The sequence below is a fragment of the Girardinichthys multiradiatus genome, chromosome 1 (assembly GCF_021462225.1).
Source record: "Girardinichthys multiradiatus isolate DD_20200921_A chromosome 1, DD_fGirMul_XY1, whole genome shotgun sequence".
Taxonomy (NCBI): Eukaryota; Metazoa; Chordata; class Actinopteri; order Cyprinodontiformes; family Goodeidae; genus Girardinichthys; species Girardinichthys multiradiatus.
Genome location: NC_061794.1, coordinates 7,067,764 through 7,088,175, shown reverse-complemented (window position 1 = coordinate 7,088,175; position 20,412 = coordinate 7,067,764). Strand labels below are relative to the sequence as shown.

At 41.5% G+C, this 20,412-nt stretch overlaps 2 protein-coding genes and 1 long non-coding RNA gene across 10 annotated transcripts in view; 2 read left to right on the top strand and 1 right to left on the bottom strand.

The window, feature by feature from the left end:
• arfgef2 (ADP-ribosylation factor guanine nucleotide-exchange factor 2 (brefeldin A-inhibited)) overlaps positions 1-7,721 on the top strand; it is a 35,657-nt gene extending 27,936 nt beyond the window's left edge. Inside the window, exons 30-40 of one of the 3 annotated variants that reach the window (XR_007038508.1) lie at positions 310-439; positions 524-659; positions 1,148-1,286; positions 1,444-1,501; positions 1,639-1,747; positions 1,861-2,000; positions 2,077-2,254; positions 2,631-2,769; positions 5,198-5,315; positions 5,488-5,566; positions 6,203-6,228. Coding sequence is in view for 2 of the 3 variants with exons in the window: in XM_047366905.1 (XP_047222861.1) it covers positions 310-439; positions 524-659; positions 1,148-1,286; positions 1,444-1,501; positions 1,639-1,747; positions 1,861-2,000; positions 2,077-2,254; positions 2,631-2,769; positions 5,198-5,315; positions 6,203-6,367 (1,312 nt within the window). In the remaining variant the exon portion in view is untranslated. Of the gene's footprint in view, positions 1-309; positions 440-523; positions 660-1,147; positions 1,287-1,443; positions 1,502-1,638; positions 1,748-1,860; positions 2,001-2,076; positions 2,255-2,630; positions 2,770-5,197; positions 5,316-5,487; positions 5,567-6,202 lie in introns of all 3 variants that reach the window. The other 2 variants (XM_047366911.1, XM_047366905.1) reach the window with 2 other exon arrangements.
• Positions 2,745-10,471, bottom strand: LOC124869220. Its single transcript, XR_007038526.1, has 3 exons — positions 10,197-10,471; positions 9,515-9,642; positions 2,745-2,866 (listed from the first exon to the last, which is right to left on the bottom strand). It is a non-coding gene; the product is annotated as an uncharacterized LOC124869220 (long non-coding RNA).
• A 113-nt stretch (positions 10,472-10,584) lies between these two features.
• bcl2l1 (BCL2 like 1) overlaps positions 10,585-20,412 on the top strand; it is an 81,541-nt gene continuing 71,713 nt past the window's right edge. The window contains exons 1-4 of one of the 6 annotated variants that reach the window (XM_047366961.1): positions 10,614-10,865; positions 14,942-15,684; positions 18,075-18,157; positions 18,281-18,305. In XM_047366961.1, the coding sequence (XP_047222917.1) occupies positions 15,148-15,684; positions 18,075-18,157; positions 18,281-18,290 (630 nt within the window). In that variant the 5' untranslated portion in view covers positions 10,614-10,865; positions 14,942-15,147 and the 3' untranslated portion in view covers positions 18,291-18,305. Of the gene's footprint in view, positions 10,866-14,941; positions 15,685-18,074; positions 18,158-18,280; positions 18,306-20,412 lie in introns of those variants that run through there. The other 5 variants (XM_047366937.1, XM_047366953.1, XM_047366969.1 and 2 more) reach the window with 5 other exon arrangements.

Sequence of the window (20,412 nt, the reverse complement as noted above, 5' to 3'; positions counted from 1 at the left end):
TTAGGGATATTGGCTGTGATAACCACTTAAACTCTGCAAGTCTCTCTGCAGTTAGTCTTCCAGCATTGTGTTTTGCTCATTAAAGGTCACTTCAAGCTAATGCTACAGTTGGTGGATAGGAGGGAAAGTCAGAACGACTATGCAGAGTCTGTGACCAAATTTAGATTTTATTAAGAAAGGTGTGAGTTTTGATTTTTACAGTCTCGCTCTTTAGGTTTTTGACTGAAAACATAAAATATTAGCAGTTCTATCTTTTTGTGGAAATAAAGCAACAAACCTGATCTTCTTGTCTGTTTTTGTTCTACACAGAGGTCTCACAGTTATGTTTGAGATCATGAAGAGTTATGGCCACACCTTTGAGAAGCACTGGTGGCATGACCTCTTCAGGATTGTCTTCCGCATCTTTGACAATATGAAGCTCCCAGAACAGCAGACAGAGGTCACAGTTCAAATAATCATTTATTAATAAGCACCAAATAAAAGCAATAAATCCTTACTGATCTGTTGTTGATCTTCCTTCCAGAAAACCGAGTGGATGACGACAACTTGTAACCATGCTCTGTACGCCGTCTGTGACGTGTTCACCCAGTTTTATGAACCCCTCAGTGAAATCCTGCTGGAGGACATTTTCACGCAACTGCAGTGGTGTGTTCGGCAAGGTGGGAAGTTAATGAGATAACTCGTATCATTCTTCAGCCCATGATGGTGCAGAGTATCCCTTCAGCTAACTTTAAAAAGCCTCTCACACTTCTGCAGACTTTAAGGTCTTAAACACCTAAATAATACTGATTAGTGTTTAAATATTTTCCTTTCTAAAGTCCTTTAAATCAGTCTTTTTCTTACCTGCCTGGAAGAGGATGGAATTTAATTTAAGCATTTTCCAGGTCGGGATAAGTATGAAAAAAGAAAACAAAGTATGGTAAAGGATTTATGTTTCCAGACCGTATTTCCTACTCAGTTGTCTAGATGTTTTCATCCATCCATCCTTTTGTCAATCATCTTCCTTCCCGTCTTCATGTTTTTTCTCAGTCTTGTTGTTCAAAGCCTGACCATTGTACAAATATCCGTCTTAAAGTTTCGTATTAATACTTAAATTTAGCGTAGATCCTAGCATAGGAGTGTTAAAGCTGTTACCTTTGTTCTGCAGATAACGAACAACTGGCCCGATCGGGGACAAACTGTCTGGAGAACCTGGTGATTCTGAACGGGGAGAAGTTCAGCCCCGAGGTCTGGAACGTCACCTGTTCGTGCATGCTGGAGATCTTCCAGAACACCAGCCCTCATGCGTGAGTAACAAATCGTATATTTTTACCTTTATACGAGCAAAAATAAAAAAAAGATTGACAGTTTTTATGCGGCCGTTGTACAGGCTGCTGGGGCAGGATGGAGGTTATTTCAAAACCCACATTCTAACCGCCTCTGTGTTGCTGTTCTTTTAATCAGCTTGTTGACATGGCGACCGGCTGGACAGGATGAGGAAGCTGCTGAGGGAAAGCACTTTGTAAGGAAACAAACTAATTGTTCCAACAGTCACATGAATGAAGAGTCCTGATGTAGCTCCTCATTATTTTTTACTCTTAAAGTTGTGTGACTCTGACCTTTGGGTTTTTGTTCCGTTTGTGGCTGACTGTTCTGTAGGAGGCCGATTTTGACAGTCAGTCTCAGAGCAGCTACGACAGAGCTGTGTCTGAGAGGGGACACAGCCAGATGTCGAGCGACGACACCTGGAAGGGCAAGTCGAACGCAAGTGAGTAAACACAACAAATGCCATGACCCAATCTAAACTGAAATCCAGAATAGACTTTATTTAAGAGAATGACCTTTTAATCCTAAGCTTTTCTTTATTTTCCTGTCCTCCAGGAGTCTCAGACCAGAGGCTGTTTGCAGGGCTGCTGATTAAATGTGTTGTGCAGCTTGAACTGATCCAGACCGTAGACAACATTGTCTTCTACCCAGCAACCAGTAAGAAGGAAGATGCTGACAACATGGCTGCTGCACAGGTACACTGAGAAAAACCTGCTGCTTGTGTTGAACCACAGGGTTTACGTCAACTAACGTCCTATAACTGTGTCCCAGCGAGATGCTCTGGAGCAGTCGGAGGCTGAAGGAGAGGAGTCGCTTCCAGATCAGGGCATGTACCGGCACATGACGTCAGCACACCTCTTTAAGCTACTGGACTGTCTGCTGGAGTCGCACAACTTCGCCAAGGAGTTCAACTCCAACAACGAGCAGAGGACGGCTCTGTGGAGGGCAGGTAAATGGAGACCCCCAAGGCTCTGGGATGTTCTAGTTCACAGAAGTTCCGCATCTCCATTTCAGTATAAAATGAAGAGCAACAGGTGTAGAATTGAAGCTTAGTGTTCAATGTGTTCTGGTATAGTTGTCCACAGATGTCCTGATAACTGGTACTTGTTTGATTGCAGGAACAAGTAAAGTATGCTATCATGCAGGAAGCACACTTTCATATTAAACTGACTCTAGTTATTAACAATAAACAACACATTTATTATGTTGGGTCCTAGTTTTTTCAGAGCTTATTGTAGAAGGAAGAAAGAACATTTAGATTAGCATTGTTGTTGTCTTTGTTTCTCCAGTCTAAATAAAAACTTTCTTTCCTTTGTTACCTTTAGGATTTAAGGGGAAATCTAAGCCCAACTTGTTGAAGCAGGAAACCAGCAGTCTTGCCTGCAGCCTGAGGATCTTGTTCAGGATGTATTCCGACCCGAAGCTGCAGGACTCATGGCCGGACATTCAGACACGCCTGCTGCTGTGAGTGAACCCGAGATGATGCTGCCCGCACCAAATCAATGAGCAGGGCTGTAGCTTGGTAGGGACTCATGACAGCCTCTGATGGGTATGCTTGCCCCTGTTAGAAAGAGTTCCAATGGATAACTCTTACAACATATTTGAGACATTTTATTAAGGAAAAATAGTTCAGATGTTTTTTGACATAACCAGGAAAGTGTCCACCCTCCATCTGCAAATCTGATTAAAAGTTTCAGATTCAGAACAAATAGTGGTTCATCTCTGTTTATACGACCTACTGATTGTGAGAGAAAGATGAACAGTATGGAAAAGTTTGAGTTTCCAAAGTCTATTTCTTATTTTATTATCTGAAAGAGCAAAACCGGATTCCTAAAAAGCCAAATATAAGGTTTTCAGCTACATTACAGCTTGTTTTCTTTCAGTAAAATTGTCCTTTTTTAATTTTTTGAATGTTTTTAAAGATGCCAAGGACCAAGAACAAACTGCTGCAGCCTATTTGGTTGAGGTAGAAGTTTGAAACCAAGAAAAATTTAAGCAATTACATGATTATCCCATTTATGCATCAAAGTGTATATAAGCTTTATCTGATTTTTACAAAGCTTGAAATCCATCAAAGGACCTCAATGGTCAGAGCCGATCAGGGGAACATTTGCCAATAATCCGAGGCTGATTGGTTCTTCTCTAGCCTCTAGATCTGTTTAGTCTGGGGATTTAAACCGGACCCAATGGTCTTGAGCTAGGTTCGGCTTAGATGCTACCAAAGAATTGATATTTATCAGGGTATCACTAATCACACTGATTTAAAGCATCAAGACATTTTCTCTGTACTTGTCAGAATACTAAAAAATAAATAAATTAGGAATAGTCCTGTACTGCACTGCCAACTCAGAGCCAGCTTTTAGCACTGTGTGTCGGGATTGTGGGCAATAAAGAAATAATATAATAATAATAATAATGATAATATATTTAGAATAAACCCCAACTAATGTTTTTGCACTGCTTCACTAATTAATAACTGGCAGAAAATCTAGAAAATGGAGTCTAGATATTATGGAGTTTTTATGGAGTTTTGAAATGAAATATTTCTTCTTCAACCTAAAGCTGGTCTGACTTTTTTTCTTCTCTGTATTTGTAAAGGGCAGTCCACTCTGCCCTCTACTGGTAAGTGTGGAAAACCAAAACAGGGAAAAATACAGAAAATTTTGACTTTATGCTCTGAAGTACTATTATGATATACCAATATGAACTTAAAAGGACATTTAATGTGACAACAAGTCAAAATAAAGTATATTACAATATGTATCAGTATTTTTGACTTTAAATCTTAATATTCAGTCGCAGCTTCACAAGAACAAATATCGCTCAAAGTAAATCTAACTCGTTATCAAATATGCTTCTTTACTATAACTTCTGCAGCTGAGTCACCAAACGGTAAACAATAACTGAATTTAACACTGTTTTAAAATATTATGCAGCATCTATTTCTGCTCATGTTACAGCAATACCATCAGTTCCTGAGAATTATAAAGGTCAATTAATATAGTTGATCAGTATTATCACAAGATGGCTAATTAGACTCAAATGATTCATATTTTACCAGGTAATAAACAACCATATAATGCTCATCCACAGTTGTGTGCGAACTCTGAGAAAACAAAGCGCGCTCCCAAAGAAGACGCTGATCTCCCCAGCAAGCACTGTGGTTCTGTTCGGTCCAGTAGGACAGGGCTGCCTCATCTGTCCAGGCAAGCAGGGATGGCCCAAGGCATAAGCAAATGAAGAACAACTTGTTCTTTGGACCCTCTGCATTTCTCACATATAAAATATATCTCAAAGCTTCATACAGTGGCACCTAAAATTACTCAACCCAACCTTTTTCTTGACAAATGTTTCCAATTTTCAATCAACTTTCCGTGATTCCTTCAGTCTCAAAGTTGTTCAACCCCATCCATAGAGTCCCACATATGAGCTCACATTTGCAACCAGGCTTGGCTTCATGCACCACTTGTCTTTAGTTCTTAGATTTTCTTTTCTAATCCTGGGTTTCAACACAAACGAACACATTTACATGGACCTGAATGGGTTGATGCCAGATAAACTTGGGATAAATACCAACTGTCTGATTAGCAGAAGACGTTAGTTTTCTGTGAAATGAGCTGTGCTCTCACACATGGTTCATATCTCATTATAAATGCATGAGCTGGTGTAATCAGCGGAATACGTCGGCACGTTAAAGCCCGACACAAATCACCTTGTTGTTTGTCGCTGAGCAAGCTGCGCTGACTCATCGGGTCACTTCAAGATTGCAAACGTAGAAGTTTAGTTTCAGGAAGTGCTGCTGGTGTCTTAATCCACTCTGTTGTCGAAATATTCTGACGGAAAGCTGCTGATTTCCCAGCTGCAGTGTTATTGTCTGCGTCTTGTCTCTCAGGGTGTGCACCGAAGCTCTGAGTTACTTCATCAGTCTGACTTCAGAGAGCCACAGAGAGGCTTGGAACAGCCTGCTGATGCTGCTGCTCACCAGGACACTACGGCTGCCCGATGACAAGGCATGAACACACAAAGGCTTTACTTCTCATCAAATGTCAGCTATTTGGAAAACTTATAGATAGGACTAAGAATATTAGCTAAATATCCATTATTTTTAAAGCATTGGGATCAAAGGTGTTTTGGTTGACCCTGTTAATTGTTCAAATGTGAATGATTACATGTTTTCTGCAGTAGATGGCTCCTATGAGTCAAGGCCTCTCAGTATGAGCCTGTGATTCATCGATGATTAACTGTACTCCATGACTCAGAGGTTAGTTTTCTAGCTCAAAACTGCTACAGTTTCTATTTAGACCAAATGCTGCTGGAAACAGTTAGGTGTTCTTAAAAGGAGCAAAATATACACTTTAATGGACATATTCTGCTCAAGCTTCAGTGATGATCACAGGGAGTCAGCACACAGTTGTTCATAGTCATGAAATGGGAGGAAAATTCAACACACCGAGTTATTTTTCTTTTTACAAATAAAGATCTGAAAAATGTGGTGTAAATTTATCTTTAGCCCCCCTTTCTCAGTGTGATTTAGATCTGGACTTTGACTAGGCCATGTTCAAAACTTGGGATATATATACTTTAAAAACCTTCTCAACAATCTTTACTCAGTTGCACTGGATTTTATTTCGGGGTCTCAGAGTAAAGGGAGCTGGATATAAATGCACCACACACTTTTCAGATTTTGTTTTGTAAAAATGTTGAAAATCATGTATCCTTTCCTTGTACCTAACATCTAAGCAGTACTTTGTGTTAGTCTAGAACATAAATCCCCACAAAATACACTGCAGTTTATGGTAGTAATGAGATTAAATGTGAATAATTTCCAAGGCTCTGTATGGAATATGTGACCTATCTGTTCTATTTGTGTCTAACTATGCATTTTTCTCCTTTGCAGTTTAAGCCCCATGCTTCCTGTTACTACCCCCAGCTGTGTGAAATGATGCAGTTTGATCTGATCCCGGAGCTGCGGGCCGTTCTCAGACGCTTCTTCCTGCGCATCGGATCCGTCTTCCAAATCGCTGCTCCTGACGGCACGCCTGCCCGGACTCCCATCTCCTAGGGGGAAACGGTGCATGGCAATGGGGGGAAAAAGAACATGAAGGGGAACGCTTCTGAGGAACTTTCCTCTCGTCTTTCAGATTGGATCAGATTACGGGGGGTTAAATTGGTGGAAAGGAAAAGGACCATGTTTTCAGTCTTGATTCGGGATTCTACATCCTAGTGTTAAGCTTCTCTACTGTCTGTCAGACTGTAGAGAAGCCTCCACCCTCCTCCCTCTCTGGGATGAACAGCACTGTGACCGGCTCTCTCTCAGCTGGCTGTCGTCTCTCATCGCCCCACTGATAAAACTGTAAAGATCTAATTTATGGTTCCTAGTCCTCTCCATTATTTTCTTGGACGTTTCTCTGTTTTTGTTTCTTTTTGATTCTTGTCAAAGAGAATCGAAATGAAGCATACAGTTGAACCGGGTGAAGCTAAAGTTTTCCTTTTGTGAAAAATGGCTTTCTGCCAACTGTGCCTGTTTGAAAAAGGATGATTCTATCAATTATGCTCCCTGTCATGTCCGTGTGGTTTGGTAGCCTCTTATTCTCACCGATAGAAACGTGAACTTTGCTGCACATAATGCTATCAAAGATCAAGCAGCTTCATTTGGGACATCGCTCTGTGACACAGATGTCCTGTTCCTTGTTTGTCAGTGAACTTTAATTTATTTTGATTATTTGCTTTCATTCATTCTATTTTTTTTTTTTTGACAAGAACTGAAGGTTTACACTAAAAGGCTGGGGGAAAAAAACCCTGATTCTTCTGGTTCCTTTCCTGCTTCTGCTGACTCCATAAGCTTCAAACTGGGATCAACTGTTGGTGTAGAGTTCCAGTTAGCTCCTGAAACCCTGCAAGAATCTATTAGCCGGGCCCCCTCAGATGTTACAAGGACCTCTATTCATTTCCAAGCTTTTTGCACATCTGTTCCAGATAATTTGCTCCCTAATTGGCGCCTCCCAACTATCAGTTCAGAATGTCAATCAGTATTGATTTACTTTAACTTTACAGTTGAACAAAAGTGTTCAGAAAATCTCCTGAGATATTTTCAGCCTGGATCATTTGGAGTGTATTTCATGCCTCTGTTGAAGAAGGATGTATGTAATTATTTAAAGTGCATTTAACTATTTTTTTTTTTTTGGAAAAGCATTTCTTCCCTTGCAACTATGGATGTCTACTAATGCCAGGGAGTATATAAATAAATATATATGTATATTATACAGTAAATGAAAACGTACTGACTGTAAAGTTTTCCATGTAAGATACATTAGAAATGAAAGTGCTTATATGGATCTATACATAATATTGTGATGTAATCTTCCAAACATTTGGTGAAGTAATCAATAAATCAGATTTCTGGTCTGTTCCAGTTACTTTTGGTGTACTCCTAAATACCATTTATTTCAAAGACTGAAGACGGTTTTCCTTCTCTCAGCGGGTCTCCACAGTAGATCATCTGACTCCGCTTTACGCCTAGCGTTGTCACGTCCTCCTCCAATACATCCATGATCATCCTCTGTGGTCTTCCTCTGTTCTTCCTCCTTGGCAGCTCCATCTTCATCCTTTGTCCAAAATATCCACCTCTACACATGTCCAAACCATCTCAGCATTGCCCCTCCAACTTTGTCTCCAGATGAAATATGTTCTCTATATACTAGTGACTTTTAAATTTGAGCACTAGTCAACTTGTGCAACCAAAAGGTTCACCTCATCAACTATGAGTGCCTAAATTGCACACTACTGAGCTAGTGGATCCTTTTTTTGCCTATTCTAGTGAGCAAATGCAACTAAAATATGTCCACAAATTAACAAGTGTTCTTTAATTCACACTAGTTCACTTAGATGGATAACAAATGGATACTAGTTAAGTAGTAACACACCTTTGACTTTACATGTTACAAAGTATAGACTTCAGTTTAAACTACTGAACCCTCTGGAGTTTTGGGCCACATGAACTATTCATCTGAAACCGTTAAATCCTTAACTAATGTGTTTTTGGCACACAGGTTTACAGGTATTGGTTAATGTGGCCTGCCTACTTTAATGCTGAACTGAATCTGGAATTAAAGAATAACACAAGATACTCTCTAGGGTTTGTAGAGCAAAACTGCCCTGGCACATGTAGGTAGCCATTTGCTCCATATGGTATGTCTGAAAGGCTGCAACAGGACATGTTAAAACAAAAACAAAAAGGGCACTGGACAAAACTAGTAACATTTATTTGACTTGCATGTTAAGAACAGCCCAACGTGCAGCAGTTTAAACCATGTTTGGCCTAACCTGTCGACTAGTGCCATTCGATGAGTCATTGTCTCCAATCATTTACAGCTTTGTCAGACATTCTTCTCAACCCACTGCACCCTGCCTGCATGTTGCTCTGGATGGTTACATGTAGGTGTATCACGTTGGGTTTCACATGATTAGAACATCATTACTCAGCATTTTGAAGGAGGTTTGCCCTGTTTAAACCCACAACATTCAGATTGCCTGGTGAGATAAAAAGAGCTGTTTCGGCCATTCTGAAAAAGACGAATGAGTCTGCTAAGGGATTTGAAATCAGCCATTTTATTGCACAGAAAGCACTGTAAAAGTGAAGGACATCTGTAACAACCGCCAGCATGCCCAGGACTGGCTGTCTTACTTGGTTCACTCTAAGACCAGACCACAAGATGTTAGAGGAAGTCTCCAAAAACCCTAAAATGTTACCAGTATGCTCTTGCGATTGTCTGTGTTAAAGTGCATGCCTCTATAATCCAACACAGACAGCACAAGTTTTACTGCCATGGGAAGTTAAAAACAGAGGGCTGACTAAAGGTTACCTAAAAAAGGAACATTCTATGGAGAGATCAAGGCAACAGTGAATTATTTAGACACCAGAACAGAACACAGGTTGGGTATTCAAACTGATTTATATTCAAAAATACTCCCAAAGGGAAATTAATGTGACTCATTCTACAAGTTTCTTCAAAGAGTTGATTTAGATGCTGATGGATGTGGTCAGGAAGGATCCCCTCTAGTTGTCAGCATTACAACGGATCTGAAGAAGTCTCTGACTGAAAAAACTATGGTGCTGTATGACCATTTCATGAACTGGATTCTCTGGGTTTTCCATAATGTTCTTTATTAAACCAACTAAAGCATTCAAGGAAAAGAACGTCATACTAACCTTGATGGATAGAGCTGGAAGCGTGATAATTCGGGGATGCTTTGCTGCAGTAGAACATGGGCAGCTCAGGAAATCAATCATGAATTCTATCATATATCAGAGGATGCTTGAGGAAAATGTGAGACAATCTGTAAAAAAAAAAGCAAAAAAAAAAAAAAACTGAAGAAATAGCTGAAGGAGAACCTTGCAAGATGACCGACTTGAAACAGGCTGCATTTGCAAAAAGACCCTAAAGCAGCTGAATGTGAGAAGAAAAGACTGGTCTTTGTCTACAAGAAGCGTCTCCCTAAACTTATTTTAGCAAAGAGGGTAACACTAGCTATTAGGAGGTAGTTTTTTTCTTAGCTGGAAATTATTTGTTGTTAATTTATTTCATTTGATGAGTAATTTGATTTTTGTTGTTAAGTACATTTAAATCATTTTCTTCTCCTGAAATAAATTCAGAAATCTTAGATATCTCTACGTGAACATTCCTTAAGGCAAAGCTGAATACTTAATTGAAGTGCTAAATTTTTCTCATGAGTGTAGATGTTTGAACGGCTCAACAGACTGTTTTACTTGTTTTTATTTGGAATTATGCTTTTAAACCTGTGTGAAAAAAACATTTGAACCATTCCTCCTTTTGTAAGAAGTAGTTCTGGTATTCTCAGTAATGTCCACACGGTGGCACTGTTGGTCTTACCGTTCGGCGCTCCGATGAGCGCTGGGTTTTTGGGGTAACAAAGGTTACTATGGAGACCTCTCGCATCTTTTGTTGTCAATTTAACTGTAAAGATGCCCAGTAGCTGTTGCATGGACACCTGTAAAGCTAACGTCACAAATTAGAAGTAACTTAACTGTTAAGTTTACGTTTTTGTAATATGGCTTCCAGTTTTAATTAACACCCTAGCTTACATTTACCTCGCACAGTGCACAACAACCGCCACTTCCAACCTGAGGAGCCTTATAGCGGGTATAAAGCAGTATACGGTAGTGAGATTAACGTATTCCTCTTTCCGTTTTCCTAACCACAAGTCCCTCTGTTTGTCAGTTAAATGGAGAAAGTCCTTCACAGAAAAATGTCAGTTTTTTGTGTTACTTTTGTTTGATGAACTGGTTTTTAACCTGCAACCGTTGCGCTGGTCTTTTATTGGCAATCACTTTATCATGGCACAACAACGGCCACAGACTGTTGCAGAATCACGCACCACGTAGAGCGGTGGGCGGATCTGCGGGAGCCAGTAATCGTTCTAGACTAGCTCTTGTCGGCGTTAGCCAAGCAGGCTAGCAATGACGGATTGGATCGCTCCTAGTCCTACCGGGGTTCGGATGTTGCGTCGATAGACATGGTTTTGTGGAGACCACCCTACAAGTAAGAGGTCCCGTTGATCCCATGAGTCTCATTCTGATCCCTCTGTTCTTTTAAACGGGAAATTACGTGCAAAGGGGAGCGCTTGCTGTGGATGGCTTTCCTCATGAATCCTACAGCAAAGAGGTCGACACATATGGAAGAACGCGAACCTTTATCTGCTTTCATACAGGATTTGTTTCTAAGTTGAATGTCTTTCTGCTTAACTCCAATTTTGCTTGGGGATTTCTGTCAACTATTACTTGTTTTTTGAAACGCATTCACAAGCAGTCCTCCACTGTGAGACTGGGAGGTGACAGCCATTATTTCACTGGATCGCCTGCCTCTGTACGGATGGCACAGGTGGAGCTGCGTTAGTCATCGTTGCCTGGTTTCAAAATGTGATTTTGATCGCTGGCGTGGCGGATACCATTTATACATGGAACAGCTTGTTGTCTCAAAGTGGCGTAATGTTTACGTTTCGTGATTAATGCTCCTTGCTCAGTGTTCCAAGTCTGGAGAATGGAATGGCCTGATGATGCCTTCAGGGACTGCTCCGTTCATCCGCAGCAGTTTCTTGATTCTGAAATACTAGGGGAAATCGTCGAAATTAAGCGGCTACAAAACGTTTATATAAGCTTTGTCTCTATAGTATTGTTTACCTAACTTTATGATTTCTCTGACAACTTGGGAACAGTACTAGGCAGTGCACACATACGGTTGTACTGGCAAGACACGCTGCTGCGTTTTTGTTCTGTTTATTTAAATTGGTTAAATGTTTTAGCAGATATTGCGTTTTCGTGAATAAATGAAATTTTAGGGACGTAAGGACGACAAATGTAAGAATTTCAGATATTCTAATTGCTTGTTATATTTTGTGGGTTCTAGCACTTTCTTATTCGCAGTTGAGAGGTCCTGCGGCTTTAGGTCCAGCTCACGATTCGAATCCGGACTACTGGACGCGCTCCTCAGCAGTCAGCCGGCAAATGGCCAAGCGGAAGTGTTAACGATGAGGCGGAAGAGGGGATTTCTCTCTGCGCTGGTGTTAAAAGTGTGTGCCCGCGCGACTAGGTGTCATCGTAAAGTCGCAAACGATGTCAGAGTAAACCGACACTATGACGTTATGAACGTAATGTTAGCTGGTTTTAGTCATTAGTAAGGACACTTTTTATTTTTTTATTCATTTATCTCGATACCCAAAAATCCTGTTATTCTTGTTAGACATGTTGCTTGAAGTGGTCTTTACGCCTGAGTGGGTCTGAGCTGTCATTCGCAAAGAATGAAAATCCCCCTATCTGCCGCACGGATCGCCGCGCCGGTTGACAAATAGTGCGTAATCACGGAGCTACGAGCTGATCGTGGCTCCTGTTACGCAACAGGGGAGGACCCAGACAGGGCGCACTGCGTGAAAACCCACGCAACCCAGCAAACAGAGTGGCTGTCTTTACATTAAAGCATTCTGACAGCTTTTCCATACACCGAGCAGCACATCGACAGAGTCGGACCCGTTTGTCAGGAGGAAAGAGCGACCCGGACCGAGGATTTCTTTATTTTCATCCAACTCTGGTAAGACACTCGTGTTATATCGTATTTAATACGACTAATATTCTAAACAGCCGAGGATTATAGTTATCATCGACTACTGACACATTTAATCTCGACGCGGGTCACCAAATCGCAGATGGGTCTGACAGCCACAAAAGCTCGGCTGTTTTAATGCGAAAATGTCAGCCAACATTTCACCACAGTAAAGATCCATCCAGACTTCCCTTTGATCAAATAGTTTTACCGGATCTAATGAAAATATCCAGGCTCGCTGTTATTCCTGTAGTAGAGCTGCAGTGTTGACATCTAGGCTGCGCTGTTAAAGCCCGAGCCACGTGTTGGCAGCTGGTGGACCATGTGGCCATTGTAAACACTGCTGCCTTGTTCCTTTTATCCGCCACGCTGGGCTGTTTCAGGTCTGCCTGAAGCTGGGAAAACGACGCAAGTTAAAGCTGAAATTTTAGGATCAAGATTTCTTTCCCTGTTGCCTTTAGTCGAAGTGTCTGATCTCCAGAGTTCTCAGAAATCGCCATGTATTATGAAATGATGCTAGGGCCATTTGCATGGAGCTCCCATCTAGCTGCCTGATACACTAATTATTAGGCGCATGTACTTAGCCTTAAATGTCAGGATTGTTACAGGAAATGTCAGGTTCCCACCTGATCACTAGGAGATAATTTGGGATCATCAGCCAGTTGTATAGGAAATAAAAGGGATGTGGGAGAACCAGATCCCTTTTGTGTAGATTGTCAGTGAACGGACTAAACCACAACAGAAGAACGGAATGGCTTTGGAAGTTAACTTCTCCCATGGGTGATTTGTCGCACAGATATTTTGAAAGCACTCCTCAGTCTTATGATTCAGAAACACACTGGACGGGAATGTAACTATAAAAGTAAAATGTGGTCATGTCCTCTTGTAGGGTGAAGAAACAGTGATTGACAACATCTAGTATAGTAACCAATCAGAGATTTTTCTGTCCTTTGTTCTACTTTCTGCACAAATGAAAAACATAATTGATAAAAAAAAAAAAAAAAAACTTGCATGTGAAATTAATGATTTTTAGCTTATGGGACAGAGGTATCCTTACAATTAATAAATAACTAAATAGAATGAAAGGATATCTCCTTTAGTTATAAAGTTATATAAAACAGATAGACAGATTACCTATAGAACTGCATCATATCAAGATATCCATTCAGACCTAAAAAACAGCTTAGTCTACATATTTTTAGAGGAAAAAAGGTCTGATTTGCTGTTACAGGATTTATTCATTTTTCTGTAACTCTACAGGAGCCTCCAGCAGCCTCTCTGTTGGGATTGTTCATAAAATACTTGTATTAGGAATGGAGAGATGGAGGGCAGTCTCGGTTACACAGCTCTGCAGATATATATGATTTTTAGAACATTTCAAGCCAAGATGAAATTATTACAGGGTTGGCATTTTAAAATGTCTGTAGCATCTTATATTAGCAACTGGCGTGCTCAGTCTCTGTGGGAATTCCCTGTAGTGTTAGTAGACCTTTACTTTACTTGAAGATTTCCAGAAGAGTACCAACATTTACTAGTCCAGTGTGATCTGTGATAAATAAAATTAGACTCTTCAAAAGAATAAAAACAAAGCAACTTTGTTGTGTTGTGGTCGGCTTCCTCTTCTCCCTACTTGTTTTAGAATATCAGCCCGAATGGACAACCAAGTCTCCTCCTGCAGGGGAGAACTGTTTTTGTTCTAGAAGCTTCTTATGGTTTTCATTTTTTAAATGCATCACCGATACTGAAAACGGCTAACCGAGTCTTCTCCACTCAGTATCCACTTCCTCACCAAAGAGTGTTGTCAGTTTGACATGGTTGCTGTAATGTAAGATGAGTTCATTGGTTGGAAAGGATTGGATTTTTAAGTTGCTGACTGATCCAACTAAATATCAATTGATTTCGGTCATCAGGTGATTTCTTGGGGTTTCTCTATTCACATTATACTCAGATTTCATTGAATGATTTATTCTTATAACCATCAATTGCGAAGACGTTTTCAAGAGCTTCACTAAATAGCGCTTTAGAATGACTAGTTCACTGATGGGAAAAAGTATTGGATTTTTTTTTTCTGATCAGCTGATCAAACAACAAAATCGATTTGTTTTTTTAAAAGGAGTGAGTAAGTGTGACACTTCACAGACTAGTGACAACATGGAGCTGGGGTAGCTCAGACTGGAGGTCAGAGGTCACTGATAAGGAGGACGACTGTCGGCGTGGAAATTTCGGGCCAGACCGTCTCTCTGATCTCTCCCCACCTTCGTCACACCATCTCACACTCACTCTCTCCCACTTCCCATCTCATTCTCCAACACACATTTACACCACTGTTGTGTCTTTATTGTCGTTGCCATCTGCTCCATATGTAACAGCCCAATTAGAGAGTCACTCTTTGACCCCACCTGTCCAAATTCAATTTAGAAGAACATGACTGTCCTTGTGCACCCCCTCCTTCTGTTCCACTCACAGTATCTTGTATGGATAGGCTATCGAGACTTTGACCTTTTCTTGTTATTTTTCTGCAGGGCCTGAGCTGACCTGTCAGCCTTCTGTAGGTTTGGTTTTCACCTCCAACTGTCTGGTGGCTGTCAGCTGACCATGGTGGTCTAAACGGAGGAACCTCAGGAAGAAGCACAGTGTGTGTTCGCTCTTACCACAGCTAGGTTTGACCAAGAGAGGCGCAGAGAGAGACGGACCAGGACAAAGATCGAGAAACTCATTTAAACACAAAATGTCTCAAAACAGAGAACTGGTGCTTTACTACATCACGTTTAAATTGTCTCAGAGGAACTATCCAGTCAACCACATAATGCTCAATGTGCCCCCGAACAGCACTGGTGCCAGGGAGGCAGAGTTGGACGACGAGCAGACATTAGAGACACACGCTAATGGAACTTTTAACGGGATGAGTGCGGGGTCCCCGAGGCGGCAGCAAGCATCAATGGCAGCGCTGGACGCAGTGAAGGTGGCCCTGAGAGACACGGCCATAGAGTTCGAGCTGCGCTACTCCCGCGCCTTCAGTGACCTGCACAGCACACTTCACATCACGCCAGCCACGGCCTACCAGAGCTTCGAAAACGTGATGGACGAGGTGTTCCGGGACGGCGTCAACTGGGGCCGTATTGTGGGACTCTTCGCATTTGGTGGAGCGCTGTGCGTCGAATGCGTGGAGAAGGAGATGAGTCACCTGGTTGGCAGGATTGTGGAGTGGATGACTGTCTACCTGGATGAGCAGATTGATCCTTGGATCCAGAGCCAAGGAGGATGGGTGAGTCTGATGAAAACGCAGACACACACACACACACACACACACACACACACAGACTTCCTCAAAGTCTGATGCTGTTTGCTTGTGCTGACACAATCACAAAGAACACTTTTAACATGCTGGTTTGATTACATGGGTAAGTTCAGTTCAGATTGCCTGCATGGAAAATTTCCATGTTGACACCTTTTTTTGTGCAACCCTGCTGGCAGCAATCAGACGGAAAATAGGAATAAATACTTTCCCTGTTTTCCAACTGGTTCTGGGACCGACTGCGCTGATTTACATCTTTGAATCCTCTTTTGCTGTCTGCTATAGACATGCACCGATCAATTGGTCAAAGGTCGGAATTGACTCACATTGGTGAGGGGCAGGTGGCAAACAGAAAAATAGGTTACTCATTTAATGCATCACAACTGATGGATCTACAAAAGCACCAACCAACAACATCTGCTTTAATTCAGAAATGAGGATCATTTTATAATTCCACCCCTTTCTGTTGGATTCTAAACTAATACAATCTTTCTTCCTTGGAGAGGAATCGTAATTGGTAGGTCAGATGTCAAAAAAGCCTTAAGTCGGTATCAGGCCGTCAAGCCTGGTTGGTGTATCGCTGCATAAAACCAGCAAATAGAACAATTGATCTCTTCCATGTAAATTCGAGCGGTTTTAGAAGGGCCACTGTTGTATTTCACCAAGGATTGAGAAGAAAAACCAGAGACTGGCTTCGGCCAGGAAACGCATGATCGGTGCATCCCATTTATGTTGAGCTTCTCTGTCAGGACTACACCTGCTTTAGTGTGTGGTGTTAATGCTTTGAGGCTGGGCCGCCTGCTGATGCTGACCTGCAGAGCTTGGTTTTCATTTCATCATATACAGGCTGTGTCTTTGTTACCCAGCTGTGAACGCGGCTTTGATTCGATGACACGCCTGCCGTCCGGGTCAGCCTTCCTCACCAGCAGACGTGAACGGACCTTCAGATTAGATGCGTTGGGAGAGAGGAACGTACTGCACTAGTCAGCACACAGTGTCGAAGAACTGTCTGGGTTTAGAACCAGTAAAAGCAGGATGTTTGCGTGGTCAGCAGCTGTTTCAGCCGCCTGCTAATTGATCAGCAGCTGGGAACTCGGTGAGCTGAATCGAAAGAGGGGCTTAACAGGCTTCATCAGGGCTTTGTAGTTGTCCTGCAGACCGCCTGCCTTGGTGATCGAAGTTCTCCTCACGGGAGGATGAAGTCCAGGGCTTTTACAGATAGCCCTTTGTTTTAACGCATTCAGTTGATTCCTCTGTGCTTTGTGCTTCCACTCCCTCACCATCTGACCAGTTTATCAGTACCCTTTTTTTTTTTCTTTCTCTTGTGTCCGTTGCCAAAGCAGCTGCATGCACATGAAAGCTATGTATGTCTCCTTTTTTCTGGGTTTGGTTGTTCTGTGCAAAACACAAAACACACTCAAACTCATTTCCCGGACAGTCGAGGTCAGCTGTTTTCCTTTGTCCCAGCCATTTGATTTTATGATATAGAGCAGCAGGGGAGGTGCTGTTTATAGTCACCCACTGCTGGATAACAACAGGTCAAAGGTTGATTCTATGGAGACCGACATCGTAGTGTTCGGGGGCATACCTTAAAGGAATATTAGTAAGGCGGACATAGCTTTGCTGTTTGGGCAGCACACTTTTTAAAGACACTTCCCTGTTTGATACCTGGACAGCAGAGACAGCAGTCGGGTTTAGCAAGCGGCTAACAGGATGTGTTTTGTAAACTGTAAAACTTTACAACATGCTGATGTTAGATGTTACATAACGGAGTTCAGTTGGTGTTCCCACCATAAAAAGCTCCTGTAGATCTGAACTCATGGTTATGCTCCAACTGCTGCACAACTCCAAGGATGGCATTACCTTGTTGGGTTGGTGGTCCACGCTGGGATGTTTTAATCACTGTTACCATTAGGTTGTGTACATATCTCTCTCAAGATGAATTGTGTAAATGTTGTGAATCTGCATGCCGTTTTCATTATAATTTAATAGAAGTTAAAGATCAGAATTTTCTGACCGGTTTGGTTTTCTGGCTATTACAGAATTTGATTACTAACTGTAAAGATGAGAGTTGTTCACACAATCATTGCCTGCTTCCATACTTGTTAGCGTTTTGTGCTGTTCGGATGCCTAACGATGAGTTTAATAATAAGAAATACAATCACAAATGAATGATGATAGTGATGTTGTTTTTTGTTGCTGGTGAAGTTGTTCCCTAGTAACCAAAATGGAGATGCATCATGTGCTTCACAGTGTTCGTTGAAAACATGAACCGTGAGGAGGTCAATCTAAATTTCCCATCATGACCACATGATGATATTCTCGGCGTTGTTGTTAATCAACACTTTTGTCATTCGCAGATGATCTCAAGCTTCCTCGTCCATCACATTTTGGTTAGCAATCAGCACTTCAACATGGTTTTAAATATAGAGCATGCAGCACGGTAAGCGACTAGCATGTCAGCGTAACCCGGACTGGGAGAAGTGAATGATTTCACCAGAAATTTTGAATGAATCATGGTGATGGGTGCCTTCACTTCCATTATTTCACTTCTCCTCTCTTTCAGAAAACATTAAATTGTCTTGAGCACATGAGGCCACTTCCTTTATGTTTTGTGTCACTTGTTTATTTTCTGGATCCATTTACCTCAAGGAAGCTGAGAAACTCTGATCTGTGTCTTATGGTAATTTGTAAAAAGCTGGGGCGCCGACAGTGGGAGCCCAGCTAAAATCTACCTTCCAGTAGGGGCTTTAGTTGTAGAGCGCTGTGACTTTCCCTGTGCCTTTAGGTTTTCCCCGTCTTTGTCATCATAGGTCTTCCCTTGAAACTGCCTACACTTTCTCTGAACCATACCAGTATCTCAGTAAAACCCACACAACACTTTGTAGGTAGAATTTTTTTTCTTCTGTCTTTTATTTCCCCTTTTCTTCCTTCCTCTCCTCCCCTGACGCCTCTTCACAGGAGCGAAGTCAAAGCCGTTGTGTAAAGCTGTGAGGCAGGTGTGCTCTTACTGTTAGCTGATGAAATATTAGTCTGCCCCAAGAAGCAGCAAGGTCACTGACTGCGGTGCTGAGATATTTCTCAGTCCTGTGTACTTGTTCATTCATATTTGGGGTTGGAGCCAAAGAGAGGAATCGAAACTGGAGAAAAAAAAAGTTGACTTTCTAAATTTGATGTGAATGAATCACATAAACAAATTGGTTTGTGTGGTTGAAATGCACTGATTGGATACTTTGTGAAGCTTTGACCTGCCGATAAAACACAGCCAGCCTGCCTTCCTGTTGTCTGCGAAAGTCTCTCTCCTTATTTAAGGGGAGAGATCCCTCAACACCAACTATTTTTGTATTTCTGACTGTTAGGTGAGGGCCGGTCAAGCTGAAAACTACACGTTCCTCTTTATTCTGTTGCCTCATAATCTGTTGAACTGAGCTCAGCGATATTTCCCAATAAATGGGAATTCAAAGTATTTACTTTAAACACAACTTTAAAACAAAATTTTGTACTAAAATACACATAATTTTCAGAACTGCTACACAGTAAAGTTCACGTTTTTGGAAGCTTTTCCAGACCTGGAAAAATACGGGAAATGTTTGGGCGGAACAAGGAACATGATGTTAAAAGCCAAGCATTATTCCATGCAACACAGCAGTAATAATGCTTAATAAATGTGTGGATTTTATATTAATTTACGTTTAACTGGCATGCTTTACCATGAGTTTAGCCACATCAAAACTTGATTAAATCATTTTAACCCTTCAGGTTTTTGTTTCATGTAAACTTACCACTTTGTTTTCTTTGCTCTAGGCAACTTTTACTTCAGGTTGAACTAGACTTGTGGCTTTTACAAGCAAAATTAAAGTTACCCTGTTGACGAACCACTCTTTAAAGAATCTGCATTTAGTGCTGGTCATTATTTACAAGTCCAAGTGTTAACGATTTTAAAACGGAGCAAATTTATTTTTATTCAAAGACAAAACAAGCGGGGAAATGACCGTATACCACTCTTAGTTGGAATCTATTCCAACATTGTTTTGTTTCATGATTTCTTGATTCTATAGATATTAAGCGTAATATCTTTTATTCATATTTCCTAAAAAAGCTTTAAAATCTCCATTCAAATCTAGATCATTGAGCCTGGGAATGTATGGCATTTTGAATTTAAAGATGTGCAGAATCTCCTACTTCCTACAGAATTCCTACAGGGAGTAGTGCTGCAGAAGGTTGCAGTTATAAGCTGCAGATTTCATACAGTTTTGTTCAAAACATGAAGGGAAAGGAAATGCAGATTCCCAACGTGGGGAAATAGTTGAGTTGGGAGTTGCATATTGAAAAGTGAAAGGTGTTTTGCACAACAGAGCCTCCCTCGCCATCACAGAAAGTGAAAGCCTCAGCTTAAATGATCCCGTCGGAGCCTATTTTGGAGTCTTCCCTGTCCGGGCTGCTGAGATATTTGATTGTATCTAAGAAGGTGAGATAAATGGGCTCAGCCGGATTCTGCCTCCTGCAGCTCGTGGTTTTAAAGAAGCGGCGGCGTAAAGCCATATATTGTGGGATAATAAACCTCCTTGGCAGACAGCAGAGGTAGACACCGTGCCATCGACCTAATAATGCCGCTTCCACCAGAGGAGGAGATGGCAGTGATTACTTAGTGGAGATTGAGCTGCCTCAGGGTGGGGCGGGGGGGGGGGGGTTATTACC